The following is a 23,287-nucleotide window of genomic DNA, read 5'->3' as shown; positions in this document are numbered from 1 at the left end:
ATTCTAAGGTAGTTGGAGTTGAGTTAAATCTTGAAGCCAAGGAAGAAACTGTTGGATTTTCCCAGAGGAGGACGCCGCCCCAAATCACTCACGAAAGGCGTCTCTTGATGCAATAAGCAAGAGGAATTTATTCAGGAACCAGCTAGCTGGGGTCCAAGTTAGCCCGATGCAGCGGGTCTCAACGAGGACCCTGAGCAGCTAAAGCCAGAGGTTTTTATAGCATAACATTTTCAAAAAGACAGTATTTTCTTACACAGTGTTTCAGCAAGATAAGCTTGGTATGCATGACTATCCGACCAAGGTTAGCTGTCTGAAGGCCGCAGCTGCCCACCACCTGGTGTTCATGATTAACTGATTTGAGGTTAGCTAACTGAAGGTCACTACATTTAACACTGGCTGACTAATTTGTTTTTCAAGATTCTAATAATTTTTTTTCTCCTAGGCTAGAGGGTGGTGTTTAACCCTTTAAGATGGCTGTACTTATGCTAACTTTTGATTTTTCAGATCCTACATTTCCCCACTTCTCTTTAGGGACATTCCAATCATGGAATGTTTGTGTCTCTTTGTTGGGTGAGTGAATGATATTGTTGCCTCAACATTAGTACATGAACGGCACTCACTCTTTCTCTAACAAAAGTTATCAGCCGATTTAGTATGCAGGGTCCTAAAGTGAGGAGCAACACAAGGATGAGTAAGGGCCCAGCCAGAGTGGATATCAGGGTTGTAAACCACGGGGATCTGGTGAACCAAGATTCAAATAGCCCTTGTCCGGCTTCCCGTTCTCTCTTTCTCTGGTCTAGCCTTTCCCTAAGCTTTGACATTGAATCTCTTACTATTCCGGAATGATGTGCATAAAGGCAGCATTCTTCTTTTAAGGCTGCACACAGTCCTCCTTCTTTTAGGAACAACAGATCCAGCTTTCTTCTATTCTGCAAGACTACCTCAGAGAGGGAAGTCAGAGATTCTTCAAGTTTTGTAATGGATTGCTCTATGGTCCTTAGGTCCTCATCAATAGCTGTTCTTAGCCCTTCATAATGTTGGTTCCCTTGGACAATAGCGGCTGCCCCCGTTCCCATTCCGGCTGCGACACCTATCCCTAACAATACAGCTAAGGTCAGCGAGACCGGCTCTCTTCTATATCTACGCCTAGGTTCAAATTCAGCTACGAATGAGAGATCATCATGATACATCAACCTGGGCACCAGCTGGACCATGATACAGAAATCACGGGAAGAGTTGAAGGCAGAAGTAGAGACACATGGGGTCACTCCAGTGTTACAAGCCCACCATCCCTTGGGAGGAGGGATTAAATACCTGTTTTTACCAGGGAAGGCTATGGGTATGGTCTCATTCTTTCTTCTACAGGTAGAGACTCTAGCTGCTGCTAGGGAAAAGGGGCGATGACCGCTCTGGCTGCTTCGTGCTGAGAAGGGGGCGCAGTAAAGGGTGCAGCTAGGTCTCCATCACTGGTCAGTTGAGAGGGCTTCAGAAGGCTGGCACTTTTATTCTGGGTTTCATTTTTATTACTATTTGCAGTTTTGTGGCTTCTAGGCAAGATAAAACAAATTGTGTTATTAGGTTATGTAGCAACATCTGGAGTTGGATTTTTTTATTCTGGAAGGAGGCTGCATTATTGAAACAATACTTCTCTCTAAAATCACTCTCATTTTTACTAGAAGTAACCAGGTTAAGAAAATAATTAACAGCTGGCTTGATTATTTGCACAGGTGCAACAAGAAGAGCAATTGATTACACAGGCTCTTTTAAATATGCTTTGCTGGAACTTTTTGTAAGGAATTTCAGATTGAACTTTTAAAGGCCTCTTGAGGCCAGACAGCCAAGCCAGACTTGCCATCAGGCTTTGCCTGCAGTACCTGTAGATTTGGATGAATTCTTCTCTTCTCGAGGTCTCTGCACCTGCCAGGAAGTGACCTTCTTTACTCACCTGGTAAGGCTGCTGGGAACTCTGTAAGCAAGGTACCAGGCCAGTTCTTCCAAGGGGCTTTGTTGGCTTTATAAAGTCAATCTTAGTTCTTTAAAGTTGTTCACATCTGAGTCTATACACATGTCTCTCAGGTATGACATTCCAGTCAAAGCCCTGGTAGTATAACCAGTGTTCTTAAGTAGTCTTCTCACAAGGAAAGCAGATTCTTATTGAACTCGTGCAAATAAACATACTGCCATGGAATACAAAAACAGTCACTGAAAATTTTTAAACTCTGGAGGGATCAAGTAGAGAGAAGGACGTTTCAATTCTGCTCATAAAGATAGTCATTTACTAAACTGTTGTCAGTTTAAGAGAACAAGGTTAAAACACTTTATCAGCAACATTTGAAACAAAAAGACACAAAATCATTTTCTTTAGTTTATGTAATCTTATGTAACTAATACCTGTTCTGCTGAAATCCAGTTTTTTACCAGTTTAGGGATAATACTATAAATGACAAAAGACTTACAAATGACAATGGTTAAAGATCTGATGAGAGCTTACTGTAAAACAGTTGACATAAGGTAATTCAGATATTTCTGTAATACAAAACATTCAGTAACAAAGTTTAGCATCATTCTCTTTGACAGTGCTTTCCTGGTAAATAAATATATATATATATCAGATAAATAAGCCAAATTAGTCAAATACTTTCTCTAATGAGAAAAAATTCTTCTGACATGTTCCAGGGGCCCTCTGGAAAATATCAGAGTTAACTAGAGGTAAAAGCACCTTTTTGCATTTAATTTTTTTAGAACTATCATTACACATTTATTGTCTATATACTCAGCACAGTAAACGAGACATCTTAAAAAGGTGGGGCAGCAGGGGAGACTGCTGCTGTCAATTTTTAAAGACAATATACAGAAAGTCAAAATAATTCTAGGTTACTAAGCATTCTTGAGAGAATGGTAGCAGATGGTAGATTCTTCTGCTTTCATCTTCAGGAGGGGAAAAAAGCTATAATAAGAATTCATATTTAGCTGAAAGAACTGTCTAAACTCAAGGCAGAGTATAATATCACCAGGCATACAAAAGACCTGTTAGAGATACATACAAAGAATGAATATGGCTATAGTCAAATTCAACTTAAAAGTTTAAGCAGAATCTCAAATTTAAATGTCTCTTTCTTTCACACAGATATTCAGATATGACCAGAAATATGCTTTGAGATGAAAGAGATCAGGCATTTTACTTATTCATTTAGGGACTGAGAAATGATGACCTTTGGCTTACAATCAATAGCTTACAAACAGTGAAAATAATAAGAACATAACTCAGCGTAAGTGTCTAAGACCAGATACAAAAAAGCAGAGAAAGTGCTTAAGTCTACAGGTCTTCCCTGAAAGCTTCAAGAATGTTTTACTCTTTAATAGTAGATATAAGCTGCTGTGCAAATTCTATTAAAAGCTCTAAGATCATTTGCATTAAAAAATATGGAGAGTCCCCCATGTTTTTTAAAACATACAGCATATAAATTAAACAAGAAGACCTGGTGGTTGTCAAAAAATCTATTACAACCTTTCTCAAAAGTGGTCACACGTTCGTCTATCTAAACTTTTACAGTGAAACCTGTTTTTCTGGGAGAAACATAATCTTGTCCAGATTCTACAGTTTAATTTTTAAGAATAAATTTTGGTTTGTTAACTAAGTGCATTTAATCAGCTGAAAAAAGCTTTGTTACTATTCTGCTTAGGAATTCAATTTTTCAGTAACATTTTCATTTCAACATGCAATCATTTTCAATAACAAAATATTTCAAAGGCAAATAAAGGTTATACAGTTGTTAACAAACTTTAGCTTTTAGTCCTTTTTAATATTACGATTTCATGGCAACTCACTGAGACTTTAAGCATGAGAAACTGCTTTGATCTTTCAACATTAAGAGCAGACTAACAGTTAAAGAAAACTATTTAACTGGAAACGAGATTCTAATTTTGCTATGCACTCGATACCAAGACTTACTCGCTTCAATTTCACATAGCATGACTATACTAACTCTTCCACAAGCCTTCTACAACTTTCTTTTTACATTCAGTGTTCTCTCTCTTTAAACAAATAGCTGCACTTCAGAACAATCACTCTCTTTTACTTTCAACAAAACAAATTTCCGTTCTTTACACTTTCTCTCATTAAAACATACATCTTGCAGCATAGAGAAATGCCCTCTCTATCACTTTAAGCAGTTCTAACCAGAACTTAAAACCATTAGAAACTTCAAGCTCCAGTGAACACTGAGAAGCAGGACACTGCAAACTGTCAAACTAACATTCCCTAGACTGACAAACTTACGAACACATTCTACAATTTCTGCAACCATGAGCTTCACAGCACAATCTCCCAGCAAACACAGAGCACATCTTCTCAACTTAACAAAACTCTAAGGCTTTAAGTTACTACAAAGATTCTCAGGCTGCAGGTAGGCATACACACTGCAACACACAATTAAAAAGGTGTTCACTTGCCACACTTATCCAGCTCACCTACCTGCAACAACTACGCTAGCCTACTCACAAGACCCCCACTGAACACTAGACAAAGCCAAGCTTCTAAGCATTCTATTCTTAAAAGATTTAGCAGATAACATGACTCAAATGACTCTAGGTAAACTCAGGCAGCCGACAACTACCAGGACATGCCCGCCTCAGGCAAACTCAAATTAGCATTAATGCTTAACACTTTTTTTATCAGGTTTTCTGGAAGTTTTAGAACACTCAATTTTCACAAGCACCTGTCTTTAAATCAATTTCATTAATACCATCTGGAGGTAGAAAGATATATTCATTTACACACTTAGGGGGTTGTCTGAGTCTGTCCCATTGTCAGTATAACAATTATTAGGCACGTGAAAGACACAAAAAACAGAGACACACACAGATTAGACACACAGCGGCCACTTTTTGTTTTTTCTCAGATTCTTAAACAGAAACCGAAAGGAATCAGAGGGTTGATATTCCTGGCGCCTGAAAATCAACCCTATCTCATCAGATTCACCTTGCCGGAAAAACAGACGGGAGGCTACCAGGCGTCCCTGGCCTCCCAACCTCCCCGAGGCGTCCCCCAGGGTTGCAGCCTGCGGTGCTCCTAGTACGTCTACCGACCGCAGTCTCGACCCCTTTACAGGATCGGGACAGCTGCCAGACAGTGGGTACCCCCTTTCAGAATTCTGACCGGTCTCACTGAAAAACAGAAAACAGAACACAGACAAACCAAGGCGCCACTAATCTTACCTCTTCCTCCAAGAGCGACTTCGGGAGTGAAGCGGGGTGAGCGCATGATCCCGGACGAGCCCCCAAATGTTGGATTTTCCCAGAGGAGGACGCCGCCCCAAATCACTCACGAAAGATGTCTCTTGATGCAATAAGCAAGAGGAATTTATTCAGGAACCAGCTAGCTGGGGTCCAAGTTAGCCCGACGCAGCGGGTCTCAACGAGGACCCTGAGCAGCTAAAGCCAGAGGTTTTTATAGCATAGCATTTTCAAAAAGACAGTATTTTCTTACACAGTGTTTCAGCAAGATAAGCTTGGTATGCATGACTATCCGACCAAGGTTAACTGTCTGAAGGCCGCAGCTGCCCACTACCTGGTGTTCATGATTAACTGATTTGAGGTTAGCTAACTGAAGGTCACTACATTTAACACTGGCTGACTAACTTGTTTTTCAAGATTCTAATAATTTTCCTTCTCCTAGGCTAGAGGGTGGTGTTTAACCCTTTAAGATGGCTGTACTTATGCATTTATGCTAACTTTTGATTTTTCAGATCCTACAAAACAAATCTATAAAATCAGACATGAGCACACAGCACAAGAAGGTCAACTACTGGAAGCAAACCTACAGATATGCTTCCATACACCCTGAAGGCATTACTATAGAGCGCTTCACAATAAATGGTACTTATAACACTGGTGAGATGCATTCAATGGAAAGCTTTTAAATGCATATTGAAATTTCTCTGAAATCTCAGAGAAAAAAATTTATTTAAAATACTCTGTAAAATATAGGAAAATTGAGGAACGTATTTTAATGATTTCCATCCCAGTTGAAATTGTTTTGGTACTTAAAGATTAAACATAATTGTCTGAAAAAAAATAGGTTACCCAGAACTTCCTCCCTAAGAGTTTTAGAACAATGAAATTCAAATACCCCAGCTACTTTTAAAATAATCTACTTGCTTTATTTCCATTTTTTGTGTCTTCCTATGCAGTCTTGTTAGTGGGCATTGTAGGGTTACACATTATAGATCTTAATAAAAGCTACAATAATTTGAGTGTTCATAATAAAAGCTGTAATGTGATATCATGAAATAAGCTTATATCACTTCTAGAGCTGGAATATGTATAAGATTGTTACAGATATTCTGTTTTTACTGCATGTAAGAAGGCTGTTCTTCTATTCATTCATTCATTTGTATGTTCATTCCATAAATATATATTGAAACTCTATTCTGTGCCTGATTCTGTTTAGGCCTAGGCTGTATCAATGCAAAAAAGATAGAAATTCCTCTTCTGATGGAGGTGGGTAGACAGTAAGAGCTAAAATACAAAACTAATTATATGTTGTTAGAAAGTGACTTAAGAGTACTATGAAAAGTAAAACAGGGAAATAGAGAGATCGCTAAGGTGAGGCTGTGTAGCAGGTGGAGTGAAGGAGCAGAGGAGTAATAGGTTAGAGATGGAAATGGGAGGCAGATGCATGTGGCACTGATGGCTGTTATTATACTTAAAATTAGAGCCTTTAAAAAGTTTTAAATTGTGGAAACGCCAAGATCTAAGGTTTAACACAACTGGATGTTAGTACTGGATGAGGATGGTGGTAGAGGTGGTGCCCAGTGGTGAGATTCTGGATGTATTTTAAAGGGAGAGCCAACACAATTTGCTGACTGACTGTATGTGGGTCTTGAGGGAAAGACAGAACCCTGGGATAATTCAGAGCTTTGGGGGTGAAGATCTAGAAGGAGTTGGAGCTGGTATCAACTAAGAGGGCTACCTGTGAGGGAAGCAGGTTTTGCAGGGAGTATTAGGAGCTCAGGTTTGCACATGTTACTGTTTGGAGATGGGATGCCTCTGGCAGCCAGTTGTAGGAGTCTGGAGTTTTGGAAAGTGGTCTGAGCTGGAAGGCAGTTTGGGGGAGCCTGTAGAAGTTCTTTCGATGTCTTTCATTTTCTCAGTAAAATAGGAACCAGGTCATCAGCAGAAAGTTGGGAGGGAAGTATTGGAAGTTAGAGGAGAGAGGAGAAGATATGAAACAGTTCTCTATGAAAGTGGGGAATTAGAGACTAGAAATGCTGTATGAGCACAGTCAGCACTTACGGCCAATTACTGGTTCATGGGCTGTAATGTAAAGTGACATTAATGAGAGATATATTATGTGTTTCTCTCCAGGCATGTTCAACCCATAGGTATTGGAAGAGAGAATGTAGAGATTTAGGTATAACTGGTTTGAATATAAGTAGCGTAAGCATTTTGCCAAGAAAAAAGTGAGGGAGGGGCGGAGCTAAGGGGTAGCGAGAATATACAAGGAAGTGATAGCATGTTGACCATATAATTTAAACTGAGTAAGCAGGGGGGTGAAGTCTTGCAGGAAAGAGGGGCAGAGAAAGATGGTAGTCAGTTGCTTATAGGTCCCTGTGGGGTCAGATGATATTGAAGTCAGGTTGTGAAAGTGGATGATGTATTGAAAAATAAATTGTGTTTATATAGTAGTCATATTTCAAATACATGTAAAGAGCTTTCTATTGAATGCATCTAATGAATATTTTTAAATTAAATAAATACAAATATTTAATTTTTCTCAAATAGGTTTTCAGATGAAGTGTGCCTTTAGTATTTTTTTCCCCTAAATGACTTAAGTTCAAATTTTTTATACTATGTGTCTTATTCCTTCTCCCAACCCTCACATTCTTTGGTAGGCTTCCAGAGGCTCTGTGCCTTCTGCCAACCTATTGCTCAAGTATTTCTGCCTTAAATAAGAGCCTTGTTATAGCTGCAGAGGCTCTAACTGAGATATTTGGATTAGATGTGAATGACCACTTACCAAGCTGTTCCACTTGGTGAGATTCTCCATCACACTGAGCCTCAGTGTTTTCATCCTTAAGTGGGGAGACTAATATGTACCTTGCTGTAAGGGTTAAAGTTAATGTATATGTATGTAATGTAATACATATGTATCCCCGTTTTTTCATAAATAGTAGTTATTGTTAGGACCTTAGGTTTATAGAATTAATGATATTTTATTGGAGTTGATAGCCACATCTCAAAAACATGCTATTCTGTCATTTCAACAATGTATATTTTAGTAGTATCTAGGATTATTAATGTCAAAACACAGTATTAGAGATTGCTCTCCTTCACTTTTACTCTGTTTGTTCTTTCAGCTTTAAGAATAGACTAAGACATATTAGGAACTCACCATGAAAACCAGTGAGAATTTTTTCAGTTCCCAGTAGCGTAAAGAGACATGCATACAACTGCAACATTTTCCCTGCCTTTTTGCTAACTTAAACCAGTTTTGAGCCTAGCATCAGCAAAAGGTAACTCATTTGGATGTGTGATCCCTTCAAGAAAAAGCTGAGAAGTATTATATTGAAGAAAAGAAGTAATAAAACCTTCAGTGTCTGAATGTGTGTGTGTGTGTGTGTGTGCTTTGTTCTCACACAAGAGAATTGAATAATCTCTTTATATTTAATGTATGTTTAGAATCACTAAGAATGGGTAACATTTCCCTGTATAAAATAACATTTTATTTTACACCAATTATCAAAGTAGTTACTTTAGTTCAGTGTTTTTGGTGATGCATTACCCTTGCCTGTCCTCCTGCATGTATCTAAAATATAGAGTATGTTGTTTCTATTGGGGATTTAGTTTAAGAAGTTCAATTAACAGAAAATATTAAATAGCATGCAGAACTCCAAAATCACTTCATTTGGCAAGTTAGATTCCTCCCACCCAGTGGAGATTACTGAGGAATTTGTGACTATTACTCAAGATACACAGTTTTCCCACTAACTAAATTGACCCTTGTCATCAACAAAGCCCCTAGTAGATACATCTGTAACTGTTCATATTCCTTTCCAAAGATTATGTGGGATGAGGAAGAACACTTTCTCCTTTTGTAGATAGCAGGATAATAGTTACTAAGGGAACCTTATGTACACATCACCTTGGCATCTGATGCAACAGACAAACCAGCAGAGATACCAAATTATCTTAACTGCCATCGGGATTACCTCTTGGATAAGGAATCTGTCTGAGGCAATAAGCCTCTTAGAGAGAAAGTTGGAAAGTAGGCCAAAGAGGACCCTGATTGGAACAAGCCTAAGTTTTATCAGGGCTCACTGGGCATCAGGGAGGGCTACCTGCAATATGCCGGTCAATGAGACCTTCCTATCTTGAGTCTGCTGTGAAAGAGTTCCTATCTTACTCTCAGAAACCTACAGCTATAAAATTACTCTGTTTTTCATGGACCCCGTTAGATAACTTCTTTTTTCTTCCAAGGTTCAGAGTTAGAAGAACTTTGGTATTTTGTTAGTGTTTTCCTATCTCAGTTGAGAAGTTATAAGTCTGTCAGAGCCAGGCCCCATTGTTGTGCCTTGCTGAGCTTTGAGAAATGTTAGCTGAGGCTGATTATAACTGTATTAAATCAGCGGAAAGAATCAGTCCTGAAAGCCTCATGACCAATCTCTGGGCAATTTTGTGTAAGTTAGATCTTCACTATTTTAATTAATTCTAGCCTGAGATGAGAGGGTCTGCTGGTATTGGCTGTCAAGTCATTGGTAAATAAATAGCCTTGATCTATACACTTGAAGGAAATGGACTTCTCAGTAACAGGAGTGATATCTAATAAATCAGTCACTCTTAATTCCAACTTTACATTTTGAAATAAAGTTATTTAACATAGAGTAGTGGTTCTCAAAGTGTGTTCCAGGACCAGCAGCATCAGTGCTACCTGGACACTGATTCTTCAACCCCATCCCAGACCTGCTCAATCAGAAATTCGGGAGGTCTTATTTAGGACACTGTGATGCATGCTGGAGTTTGAAAGCCACAAACAGAACATCTTGAAATGACTACACATAAGAATGTTTTTCTCTTTTAGACAAGTGAGTTCATGTATATATTTCAAGTTGTTTGTGTTTGGTGATGATCTCAGAAATTTTTAAATACTAACTGGGCCCAAAGGAATTCATTACCCTGCACATACCTTTGGCAATGTGCCCTGCTGCAAACTTTTCATTAAGCACTCATTAAGGGAAACAGTGTTTTTGCGAACTATTTTCAAGTACATTTGTGTACAAGAAGAAATATAGGATGATATGTGAGTTTAGGTATACTCTGTTATTGAGCAATTTTAGTTTTTTATATCTTCTTGGAAAACATATAGTTAGAATTAATCTAGCTTTAATATGTGATTATTTAAAATTTTATGTATAAGTAGCATTTATGGATAAGTAGTTGGAAAAGCATGGCTTTGGAGTCAGTAATTGCGTGCCTTGAGTTGCAAAACCTTTTTTCTGACCTTTTGTCTCTTCCTTTGAAAAATGGAAATGAAACTCCATACCAAGTAGTGGAGATTAAATTACATGACATATGTAAAATATATTTTGTAAACAGTAATCATTACAGAAGTGTTTGCGCTTACTTTCTAAGCAAAGCTTGGTTTATATTTATTTCTGATCTTAATTGGTTTTATGCCTAAAACTGGTAGCTTGTAGATTTTTGAACTTTAATTATGGGTTTTTTTCAGTTCTGTGAGTGAATGGAATATTGGATCATGTTGCCTTATGCAGACATAATGCTTAGGGCAGCATTGGACAGTTTCGTAGTCATTAATTAGAGCGTCCTCCTTCAAAACCTTTAATTTTAAAAAATTATAAGTCAGTACATAATCATCATAACAAAGAAACGTTAATCGTCTTATATTCCTCTTTTATTTCCACTTTGAGATAACCAATATTCATAACCTCGTGTGAATTATTCTGAAAGGAAAGGAGCGACACACAGCAGCAATTCACCGGAGAATTCCGCTTTATTAGGGAAAGGTGCTGGGTTATATAGTAAGGGGCATGAGCTGATTGAGGTGTCACTTCTACGGGGCTGGTGGCTGTTGGCTAGGTGCTGGGATTGGGAGGGGGGCGAGAGGTGATTGGGCTTCAGGTGGCGCCAGTGGGAACCGAGGACCCCGAAGAGAAGCCGGAAGTTTGCCATCTTACTGGTGGGGGCCCTTCATTTCTAAAGCTCTTAATTATATTAACTCAGTCCTCACAAAACCCTTTGATGAAGGTTGGCTGGCAGGTGGAGGTGCCAATAATTGAAGTTGATGTTTGACTCTGGAGTCTATGCCTTTAATCACTACTATGCTGCTTACTGATCTTATAAATGCACTAGGAAAGAAAATTAACCTATTTTCTGAAAGAGTCTTTCAGGCCTTGAGAAACATTCTTTCTCGTAATAAGGTGGAATGATGCAATCACAAGCTAAAAGTGACTACTTCTGTTTTCTCAAACTTAGATTTTTTAGTCTTGCTTCTAATGGAAGGAAAGTCAGGCTGATCCAGAAAAGAAGAAACTGGGTATTTTGTTTCCTTTTTTCCCATACTACCTCTTTTCTATAAAATTCAGTGGTCAATAGTCATTTGTTGGTCATCTAACTTTGGCCAAGCCTAAGACTGTGGAGTCTGGAAAGAAACAGATCCATTCCCTGACTTTGAAAAGGGAAGCTTCCAGGAGCCTCCACTATAGCAAGCTCAGGGACTGAGCCATGCTCTGGACTGTGATGGAAGCACAGCAGGGAATACCTCATTGTAGCTCCCCTGTGGGTCCATCTCAATCTCCCACACTCCACAATGGAGCTAAAATAACCTACTGGGTGAACAGGAGTCGGTGTGGTGAGTAGCTGATGCTACTGACCAGCCCTCCAGAAAGAGAGGGCAGCATTTGCAAAGGTACAAGGTATAGGGTATGCTTTGCAACCTCTCTAATAAATCACCTGGGTACTAATTAAATTCCACATTCATGCCCCATTCTGGATCCTCCAAATCAGAATCTCCAGGGGAGGGGCCCTAGGGGTCTGTGATGAATGGAGGCATCAGGGGATTCTTATCAGGAGAGCTTGGGAAACACCAGACAAGTGGAATATAGTTTGTTCCTGAACAGAGTTGGAATAAATTCTGGAGGGAATGCTTAAGGATGAGATCAGGCGGTAGGAAGGGCATTTTATGTCGTGCCTGTGATTGTTTGGTTTTCTGTTTGTATCCTACTGAATGCTGGGCTACTTCCCAGGTATAAACAGGTACATTTAAGTGGACATTTTACTAGACTTGGACAACTCTAATAGAATGAACACTGTTCATGTACATTGTCTCCCGTGACTCTTACTGGTGTCTCATTTTATTCATTAGCAAGCTGAGGCTCAGGTTAATTTTTCAGGTCACATAGCTAATAAGTGATGCAACTGATATTTGAGTCTGGGTCTGTAAAGCAGGAGAAATTTAGTTTGTCAAAAAGTGGCAAGCAGAGTGATCACCACTTTTTGATAAATTAAAATAGGTGAATAAGAAATTGCAGGTTAGAGACAGGGGCTATAGTGAAAAAGCTTCTAACATTTGTTACCATGTGAAAATATGTGCCTAATATTCTGTTGTTTTTCTTTTTAAAAGAAGCTAATTATCAATATTTTATGTGAACTTAACTCCATTTTAAAACAATGTGTTTGACAACACCATGATACAAAATACATCACTGGGTAGAATTTTGCTTAAGAGCTAGTGGTTTCTGACCTCTAGAAGAAATAATCTATAAGTCTAAACTTTAAAATATCATGATTCCTACTGATTCTTGATGAGGTATGACTTACTCTGACTTGCTTTTCTTTAATATTGTAAAGAAATTGTCCTAACATTTATGTGAAATATTATTAATAACAGAGCCATCTCTAAGTATTAATATACTTTTAACTTTGCCGGGGTAGATGGAGAAAGATTAAAGGCTACTTGTTCCTGGCTGTGGTAGGAAAGTGTTGCCCTACCCTGAGCGTTCTAGTCCAACTGCTGGCTTTCATTTCCTTTCAACCAAACAAAGAGCCGAAAGTGGATCTACCCATTTCCATGTTTATTTTTAACCCACTGTGGAGCCATGTGCAATCAATATCTTTCCAAAGGGTATATAGCGACATATTAGTGGACCCTGAAAGCAATTCAGTGCATCTTGGCTAATATTAAAATGAGAAAAAGAGGGAGAGAGAGACACAGAGAATAGAGTAGAATATAAAATACTTGCATTGCAAGTAGTAAGGATAAGAATTGTTTTGTAGGACTTTTGTTTCAGCATGTATGTATGTGTATGTCTGTGTTCCAGATTGCTACATAGAATGTATTTCTCACTGACCTGGCTGTCAACAAGTTTTGAAAGTACTGAGTTATTGTGACTAATTCCTGCTCAGTGTAAGATGGTTTAAATTCTGAACTGGAAATGTGAAAGGATTTTTATCACATGTTAATTATCTCCACATGTGCTCTTTTTCCTTTATCCTTTGAAAACCCAGACAACTTCTTTGTCTTGTGTAGATGAGTCCTTTGATCCAATAATCACTCTTCAGGACAGAGTGGCAGAAGGGAGGATCATTACAAGATGGAAAGCCAGCTGGCCTTACAGGATAGAGAGAGAGACTAAGAGGCCCAGGGAGGATGCTGAGGAGGAAGGACAGTGAGCCAGCCCCAATCCTATCCTCACTAAAATTCCTTGAAAAAGAACAAAGGGGAAATCAATATGTGACTAAATAGAGTACCTAATGAAAGGTAAGGACATTGAAAAGACCCAGAGGGAGGTGGACCTAGGAGTATTTTGGCAATGAAATGTTTTCTAGTCATAGATTTATCTCTTTGGAATTGAATGGGGAAGGTAAAACTCTTAGGTTTGTGGCATGAAAAGCTGACTGTTTTCGTGAACCACTGCTTTTCCAAGTGTGAAGTTTTTAGATACACCACAAATTACCAGAAATTAACACCTTCCACATGTCTCATTTGTTTAAATATTTCAGAGTTTGCATTCTTAAGATGTTATGTTCTGAAATTTAAAAATCTAAGTAGAATCTATATTGTTACATACCCATAGGTCTTAATAAGAATATAGTTGCAAATGAAAAGTACTGTTTTAAAGTTTCCAGGAATAAAACTGTACTGATTTCAACCTTCTGAAAAAATAGAAGGTTTTTTCATAATGGTCACCTGCTATGCATGGGGTAAAATGCTTGAAAGACACTTAGGCTTATGTCAAGCATTTTTACGTTACTTACTGATTCATTGGTGAAGCACGATCTTACATCCTTATTCTTGGTGAGATTTCTGGACATGTCATGAACTGCTTTAAAAACTAAAGCTGTCATTACTAGTTATAAGTCAAGAAGCTATTTTTATATGCTGAAGGGAAAACCAGGCTTATCAAATAACTTCAGAGGTAGACTTTTTAAAATTATGTTGAAAAGATGGAATTATTTTAGTCGATATTTATTGATTTAGCTTTCTATGAACAAATATTTTAGAAAGCAAACTGTAAAGGACAGAGACCTAATAAGTATATAAATTTTTTTCTTGTTTCCATTACTAAAACTGGTAAGAGTTACCTTATAGATACTTCTTTTCACTGGTAATAGAGGCTGTAAATTGTAGGTCCAGAATCCAGGCACAAATACACACATTTGGAGGCTATTGTATTCTTCCCATTAAAAGTGATTTTTTATTCTTATTTGCTTATTACTTTGCTTTAGATCATAAAATTTTTAAAGATCTGGTGGATTTTTAAATTATTTATGATTCAACTTATTTTCTGTAACTATAGTGATAAAGTGATGCAGCATAACTAATCTCTTGGATTGATTAAGGACTAATGTATAGTAAACAACTGTGTTAGCAAGAATGGATTATTAAAAATATTAGTTCACTAAAATTATTAGAATATACTTGGACCAAATCTCCCAGTGCTACTAGGTAATGATTTATGATTTCAGATCCATGAAAGCTGGATACAAGTTTAATGTCCTTAGGGGAAAACTATTAATTTCTGGTTAATATAACATTTTAGAGAAAAGAATTAATAGACATTTTATAAACTTAGAATGAAACTTAGGAAGGAAGCTGTCCTAAATACTTTGCTCAAACTACTTCAGTGCCTTGAACACTATTTTGCACCTGGGACTACATTTATATATTTACATGCCTATTACCTCACCTAGACCTTGAGTTCCTGGAGAAGGGGATCTAGATCTTTATCATCTCTGTATTCCCAGCCTAATGTAGTTTTTCCCACATAACCTAGTTTTTCTCCAGGTGAAGTCATGAGCCACCTGAATCAGATTCATCTGGTGAGTTTTGTTAGCAATTCAGATTATTAGGGAATACCCACAGATTCACTAAATAAGAATCTTCAGAGATAAACTCCAATGTAAAATGGTAAGTATTTTACAGTAGCTTGACAGGCAAGGATAGAAATCAATGTAATAGATTCATAAAGCAAGGATAGAAATGAAGCCTCCAGATCTTGCCCTCCACATGTTTGCTGACATGCTCTTTACCTACTAGGTGAACTTCTGTTGGGTATCTACTAAATGCCATCTACTCTTCACATAAAGATAAATGAAACACATTAAGAGTTAAAAGTAGAAACTGTTGAGTTAGAAAGATTTGGTTTGAATCAGTCTTACGTAGTTACTACCCATATGAATTCCAGCAAGTTACATTACTTCTCTAAACCTATTTCCTCTTTTTTAAAATAGAAATAATACCTGTGTCATAAGGTTGATATAAATATTAATTAAGATATGTATGTAAAGTGCTCTGCAAAGCACTTGGAATATAATGTGCTCTTAATAAATGTTAGCTCCCCACACACCTCTTTTTTAAAATGAATGAGCTCACATTCTAGTCAGGGGTGAATTACTTGGAAAATAAGGGAAACTGAAATATGGAAAATAAGGAAGAGACTGTATACAAGTTAGATTTTGTTTTATAATAAACCACCCCCAAACTTGGTGATATAATTTTTACTGACTCTCAGTTTGGTGGGAAGGCAATTTGGGCTGAGTTCAGTTGGGCCAGCTCATCTCTGTGGTAGATAGTGCCATCTGGGCACATGCATGTGTTAGTGGTCAGTGGCCTCAGCCACATATTGACAGGAGCAGTGGTGGTAACCGCGCCATGTGTACTCATCACCTAGTAGACTAGCCTGGGCTCAGGCACATGGTAGTCAGCATGGGATTCTCAAGAGCGGCTGGAGAGAGGGCGTCCCATTAGCAAGCACTCTGCAAGCCTCTGCTTGTGTCATGTTTACTAGTGTTTCATTAGCCAAAACAAGACATGTGGCCAAGCCCAGATTCAATGGATAGGAAAAGACTCCACCACTTGATGGGTGAAACAATTTGCATTTTTGGCCATTGTAATCTCCACAGAATGGGTTTTAATGACTGCTTACTCTCTGCGTGGCTTTATGTTGGATGATTTACATGTTACTCATTTAATCCTCACAACAATCTCCCAGCATGTGTGGCATTCCCATTTCAAAGATGAGAAAACTGATGGTTAGATAAATTAACAGATTTGTACACATTGAGCCAAATTATTTGCTTCAAGTTATGAAGTGGTCTTTTAGGTGCTGTCTCTGTTGCTTACATCATTAACCCATAAGTCAGATTATGTATACTTTATTTAGTAAAGATTTGGTTAAGATGGAGTTCCAAGACTGGCTTTACTTTCCATTTATACCTTGAACCATTCATTGGGTCATACATTTCTTTGGTACAGAAAACAATTTTAAATTGTACCTTCCTTACTGTCTTTTAAGGCTTTTGAGAAGCTTGTAAGGAATGTTTCATGGGTTTTTGTTTGTTCTGCCAGATCACCTGCACAACCTGGATCTTGCTGCATATTGGACATGACTGAGTTTCTTCAATGGGCCAGATACCACTGGCAGCGACTGATCGGTGGCGCACCCAGGAACAACGATGAGAGGCCATACAACTACTCCTCTCTGCTTGCCTGTGGGGGAAAGTCCTCTCCAAACCCCAAACTGGCAGGAAAGCACCGGATTGTTGTTCCCCACCTCCGGCCCTTTAAGGATGAGTATGAAAAGTTCTCTGGAACCTACGTGAATAACCGAATACGAACAACGAAGTACACACTTCTGAATTTTGTGCCACGAAATTTATTTGAACAATTTCACAGGTACTTTTATTCATTGAGAAAAATCTTTGAGTGTTCTTTTTCGTTCTAGTTGGTACATAAGATTTTTCATTTTCATAACATTGTATGTTACCTGAGAGCCTAAGACTTGTGGCATTATCTTTGATGCCTCTGGTAGCGTCTGTTGTGAAATGACAGCCCCTTACATTCACATAGCAGCTTATGATTGGTAAAATGCTTTCTCTTGGCCAGAGAAGATATTGTTATCCTGGAATTAGAGGTTAGAAGCTAAGATGGCACCATGGTTTAGCCAGTGTCCTGCAAGTGGTAAGTGCAGAGCGGGGGCTGTAGCCTTGAGTCTTCTTACTCTGGCTTTCCCGTTCTTTCCATTACACCGTGCTGCATTTTAATTTTAGCTTTTTCTTGCTTGATAATATGGAGAAATTGAGCTCTGAAGCAAATGCAAATGTTATTAGGTGAGACAACGACATAATTCAGTTTAATCTGTATTTTTTGAAGCTGTCCCCTGAGCTTAGGCGCTGACAGAACTGCAAGTCTGAGTGGTGCTCCTTACCTTCTGGAGCTTGCCATCTAGTGAGGGAAACAACATGAGTGTATAAACAATGAAAAGATACAGTGGATGTGATAAGTGGCCTAAAGTGTTACCAGGTAGGATGGAAGCCTCAAAAAGAGAAGTAATACTACTATCTAGACTATTAAAAGGGGAAGTGGCACTTGAACTTAATTACGGAGGGTGAGATTTTCCAGGCAGAGGTATTGATAAAGCATGTTTCAGATGGAGGAGGGAGTATGAGTAAAAGCAGAAAGGCCATAGCATAGATTTGCTTGTGGTCTGAGAAGCAGTCCTCCCTGACTAACACAATTAGAGGCAAATTGAAGGCACAGAGAACATTTAGGGAGATGCTGTATATATCCTGGTGAGTTGTAACGGAGACCTGCACATAGAGCACTATGGGAATGAAGAGAAGGATAATCTACTGATACTACAGATAAGGTGTAGGGAATTAAAGAGAAATCAAAAGCTTATGTGACCATATTGAGCTGAGATATCCAGGCAGACTAACAGAAAAAGGAAAGACAGGAATAAAAAGGAGCTTGGCTGGAAGATTATTTTGTTTTTATAAATGCTGAGTTTGAGATGCCAATGTGACCACATAGAGATTCTCAGTATTTATTATTCATTCTATATACAGTCCATATACATTTATTGAACAGTGGATATATTTAAAGTACAGTTGTGAATTTGTTGAATTAATGGCTTTAAGTGCTTATGGATGTTTCTGTCATTTATGGAGTTTGCAATCCAGTACACTTGATGGAATTAGAAACGGAAACTTGAACAGAGTTCAGGGCCAGCACTATAGATTTGGATATAGTTCACATGGAAATAATTGAAGCCAAAAAATAGTAAAAAAGGCTAAGAAAGAAATTTTAAGAGTTAAAGGAGTTGGAGGTGAGGAAGGAGAAATGTGTGTAGATTATTTTGAAAAGTTTGATGATTAATGGGGAATATATGTGATAAAAATTCAAAAGGCTATGCAGGATTGAGATAATGTCAGTTTCTTTTAGGGAAATGGACCTCTTGAACTTACCTTAGGGGCCAGGGGAGGAATATTTGAATATGTACAATAGAGGAATAGAGGAAGTTCCTGAAAAAGTCATTATGAATAACATAAAAGCAGAAATAGAACAGTTGGTCTCAAGGGGGTAAAGAAAACCGTCAGGCTTTTCTATTTATTTTGAGCCTTCTTTGAATCTAATGTTTGGACATATAAATTAACTTCTAAGGCAAGAGAGTTGGTTCATTTTTTAAATTTACTTTTACAATGCATGAACACTAGAACACTGGATTTTCTCTCTCTGTTTTGAACTTTTGTAAAGGATATAATATTTTCTATTATGTATTATGTCATGTGTTATACAACTCAAGACTGTCATACTCCAATATTTACCATTATATACTTACAAAATAATAACTCTCATTTCTTCAAATATCCCATTAACTAGATGTTTACAGAAGTAATACATGGTACTTTCAGATTTGTTAGATTTTGTGGGTTCTCTATTCTGTAGCATCCAAAGTCAACTAATAGAAACTTGTAGCAAAACACCCTAAGGTATTTGCCTTCTTTTGCTTTAGACTGTTATGTAATTTGTTAATACCTCCTTGTGTGTGTTTGGGTTGCAGGGCCGCCAATCTATATTTCCTGTTTCTAGTTGTCCTGAACTGGGTGCCTTTGGTAGAAGCCTTCCAGAAGGAGATTACCATGCTGCCTCTGGTGGTGGTCCTTACAATCATAGCAATTAAAGATGGCTTGGAAGACTACCGAAAATACAAAATTGACAAACAGATCAACAATTTAGTAACTAGAGTTTACAGTAGGTAAGTGTGACAGGAGCTCTGCTAGGGAATACACATGTATCATTTAGAAATATGCAGAATGGATATACTGCATTTCTTATTTCTCCCTTAGGTGTAGCCCTTAGAGGCTAGTCCTCTGACTTGAGTAGACCAATACTCCTAAAGCACAGTTTTCACCACATCACTTCTCTGCTCAAAAGAGGGATTCTCCCAATACTTATTTCTCCCTTAGGTGTGGCCAGGACCCTTGGTGGTGTGGTGGTATGTTAATGTTTTTCAACTAATATTAAAGTCCTACAGTATATAAAAAGGATGGAATATAAAAAATATCAGTGGATATGAAAAACAGATGGGATATAAGAAAAAGACAAGAGCTACCTATGAAGAAAAGGAATTCTGAAAAATGGGGAAGAGTGTTCTTTATTGTACACAAAGCTAGAGGCCTGTAGAGCCCCTCACACTGCAGCAGGAACAGAGGGTATTCATACAGGATGTCTTCTCAGATGCAGATTTGCTCTGTTAGATTTGTATTTCCAGTATTTATGAACTAGAAAGCCTGTGGAGTCAAGAATAAGTTTCATTAATGTGAATTTTGAATTGTGGTATATATTGTATGTCTGTATTTACAAATTATACTATAATGTTAGTATAATAGCAGTGTCTAGAGAAACTGTTTATAACACTGTTATATTCTTTCAAGTCCTGTCTACATTGTATGTGTGTGTTTTACAAGATTGGGATTATACTACAAATATTGCTTTTTATTCTCATTCTTTAGCCTAATATTACATCTTAAACATTTCCCATGTTTTCATCCTTCAAGGAACTATTTTTAATAGCTACATCATCTGTCATATAACTCTAAGGTAATTTATCATATTTATATAATTGTGAGAATTTATGCTTCAGTGAGTATTCTTATACAAAAGTTTTGAAGATCTTTGATTATTTCACAATTGTAATTAGAAATGGAATTACTAAATCAAAGAAGAGGAATATATGTAAGTCCTTAGTTTGTGGCTTTTATGAAAATGAATTATAAAGTTATAGTACTAATTCTCTAAGTTCCCTTTCATGAGAAATGTATCTATTTTTTAAAGAGTCCATCATTAGAACTGATTTGTGAAATTCTGAATCTAATATGTTAATTTGCTTTATAAACAAGTTTATGGTCTCTTTTGTTTTTCTTTTCGTTTCAAAGGTAGTAGGTTTATGGAATATCCTGGGAGTTTAGCATATTAGCTTCACTTGAGGGAAGTAACCAAGTAAAGAGACAATAATGAGGAATAAAAAATTAAGGAGTTTGAGGGCTACTGTGGTGGGACTTTAACACCAGACTACTGCATGGGCATTGTATTAGTCAGGGTTCTCCAGAGAAACACAACCAATAGGAGTGAAATTTATTATAAGGAATTGGTTCACATGAATGTGGACCCTCCAAGGTCCCTTCATCTGCATGTAGAGACCCAGGGAGGCTAGCAGTGCAGTGTGAAGGCCTGAGAACCAGGGGTGCTGAGGTCAGGAGACAGTGTTCCAGCTCAGGCCATCTGTTAGGGAGAAAGTAAATTCAACTTTCTTCTGCTCTTTTGTTCTGTCCAGGCCTTCAGCAGATTAAATGACACCTACCCACACCTGGGAAGGCTATCTGCTTTACTCAGTTTACCAGTTCAAATGCTCATTTTTTCCATAAACACTCTCACATACACCCATAAATAATGTTTAACCAAATATCTGGGCATCCCTTAGCCTAGTGAAGTAGACACATAAAATTAACCGTCACAGGTATTGTCCTTTTTTGGTAGAGAATCCCTCTTTTGAGCAGAGAAGTGATGTGGTGAAAACTGTGCTTTAGGAGTATTGGTCTACTCAAGTCAGAGGACTAGCCTCTATGGGTAGAGTAGACCTGCCTCACAATCACCACAAGGCACCAATGGGGAGTAGATGCAAAGACAGTGGGGGATTTATAGAAGAGATACTGAGAGGAACCCAATTGAATTTGGTGAACTTCTGTGATTTTTGAGCTTCAGAGGATAAAAGTCCAATTGATAGAAATACAGTGCATGAAGTTCACCTCAGGTAGAATGAATTGGAAATGATAGCAAGACCAGCATCTAGGTGGAAATGCGCAAAGGGAAAATAGCAACATACTACAGAAGCTCTGGAAGGAAGGAAAGGCTGCAGAGAGAAATTTTGAAGTCATCAATCTGCTTAGAGGTGATTTTGAAGTTAGGAGTTTGACTTAAAACCGCAAGGGAGAAAATGCAAAGAGCTGAAAGACTGAGCTTTGAGCCCAAAGGTAGATACCTATGTCAGCTTCTGAGAAAACTTCACAGGTTCCCTTGACCAGTTGCTGCCACCTTCTTCTGAGATCCCAGAGCATTTCTTGGGTTGACTTAATGCTTTAATGCTCTTATATAGACCTTAAGTTCTTAAGACAATAATTCTTAATTTGAGAAACTAGAGATTCTGTACTATACTAGTTGCCAACTCAGAATGAAAGATACCTAATTTCAAAAGTCTAGTTATAATAAACAGAAGTATATTCTGAACAAACTTAAGGCTCTTTTGGTTGACCAAGAGTTCAACTAGATAACATAGTATTTGTTTTGTTTTGTTTTGTTTTGTATTATGAGAAAAATAACTCAAAGACTTGTCCTGATAGTAGAATTGTCTTCAATTTCATGTGAGCCATGGTTTATGTCAGGAAATGGTCAGGGGATGATTCTCTGAAAAAGTGATAGTTAAGCTGAAACCTGTAGGATTTTGAATTTTGTTCATTATTAGGATTCTTCAGTGGCTTTTCTCAGCATTTATTTTTAACCTCTCTAAAGTAGATAAGGAAAACAATGTTTTTTCTCCTTTGTAAGATAATGTGAACTATACTTAAAGAAAAAAATAGTTCTATTTTTTTTCTTATACTCCTGTCTAAGCTGAAGGGAATCAGAAAAACTGACATTGTATAGAAAAATGAAAATAATAGTAAAAACCCATGATTTTCATTTTAAAGTTAAAGCATTTCTAAAAGAATGCTATGAATTTTTCAGTAACATTTAAGTCTTTATATTCCAGGGATAGACAGGTGAGATGTTGATACAGTCTCACCCTCAAAAAACAGCTGTATTTTTTGAAATAGTATTTTTAATGAAATACTATTTCAATTAAATACTACTCAGTGAAATAGTACTTTACAATGATTATATAATGAACAAAGTCCAGATTTTGACCAGTTTTAAGATTACCCAGCTAATGCCAAATTTAGCAAATGGAAAGAATACTTATTTGTATTTTTAAATTAAATTCTTCTATCTAATTGATTTTTAATATTAGAGTTGATAATGTGTCTTCGTTTGCTTCTGTAGATTGTTCTAAAAGTTCTATCCTGATTCTCTCACTTAGTAGCTATGTAGCCTTGGGCAAATTACATTAACTAGCTAACTAGTGTTCTTCATTATGAATATAATAGTATAAAACAATAAGTAGTGCCTTGCCCTTTCTAAGTGCCAAGTAAAGGTTAGCCATTATGTTGATTATTATAGGTTAATAATGGCTATTAGCTAGAGTTTTTCACATTATTAAATTATTTAATCAATGTTTGAAAACTCTTTGAAACACTATATGACTTTATAATATTAAAATTGCCTAATGGGAAACCTAGTATAATTTTTTTCTGTTATCTTTTTAGACATAGTCCAGATCTATTTTAGGTTATTTGCATATAAACTTAAAGAAGAGATGCAATATTCTATTCAATC

The 23,287-nt window shown here is 37.4% G+C and overlaps 1 protein-coding gene and 1 long non-coding RNA gene across 4 annotated transcripts in view; one reads left to right on the top strand and one right to left on the bottom strand.

Moving 5' to 3' along the window:
• Positions 1 to 23,287, top strand: part of ATP10D (ATPase phospholipid transporting 10D (putative)) — a 105,460-nt gene that overhangs the window by 17,292 nt on the left and 64,881 nt on the right. For 2 of the 3 annotated variants that reach the window (XM_073237660.1, XM_073237662.1), the window contains exons 2-3: positions 16,868 to 17,194; positions 19,362 to 19,556. In XM_073237660.1, coding sequence (XP_073093761.1) covers positions 16,905 to 17,194; positions 19,362 to 19,556 — 485 coding nt within the window. In that variant the 5' untranslated portion in view covers positions 16,868 to 16,904. The remainder of the gene's footprint in view (positions 1 to 16,867; positions 17,195 to 19,361; positions 19,557 to 23,287) is intronic. The other variant, XM_073237661.1, reaches the window with a different exon arrangement.
• On the bottom strand, positions 105 to 5,482 carry LOC140849629 (uncharacterized). The gene is made up of 2 exons (XR_012131743.1): positions 1,946 to 5,482; positions 105 to 1,547 (listed from the first exon to the last, which is right to left on the bottom strand). It is a non-coding gene; the product is annotated as an uncharacterized lncRNA (long non-coding RNA).

The sequence above is a fragment of the Manis javanica genome, chromosome 5, assembly GCF_040802235.1.
Source record: "Manis javanica isolate MJ-LG chromosome 5, MJ_LKY, whole genome shotgun sequence".
In the NCBI taxonomy this organism is placed as follows: Eukaryota; Metazoa; Chordata; class Mammalia; order Pholidota; family Manidae; genus Manis; species Manis javanica.
The sequence above is the reverse complement of the archived record's forward strand: the minus strand, read 5'-3'. Positions and strand labels throughout refer to the sequence as shown.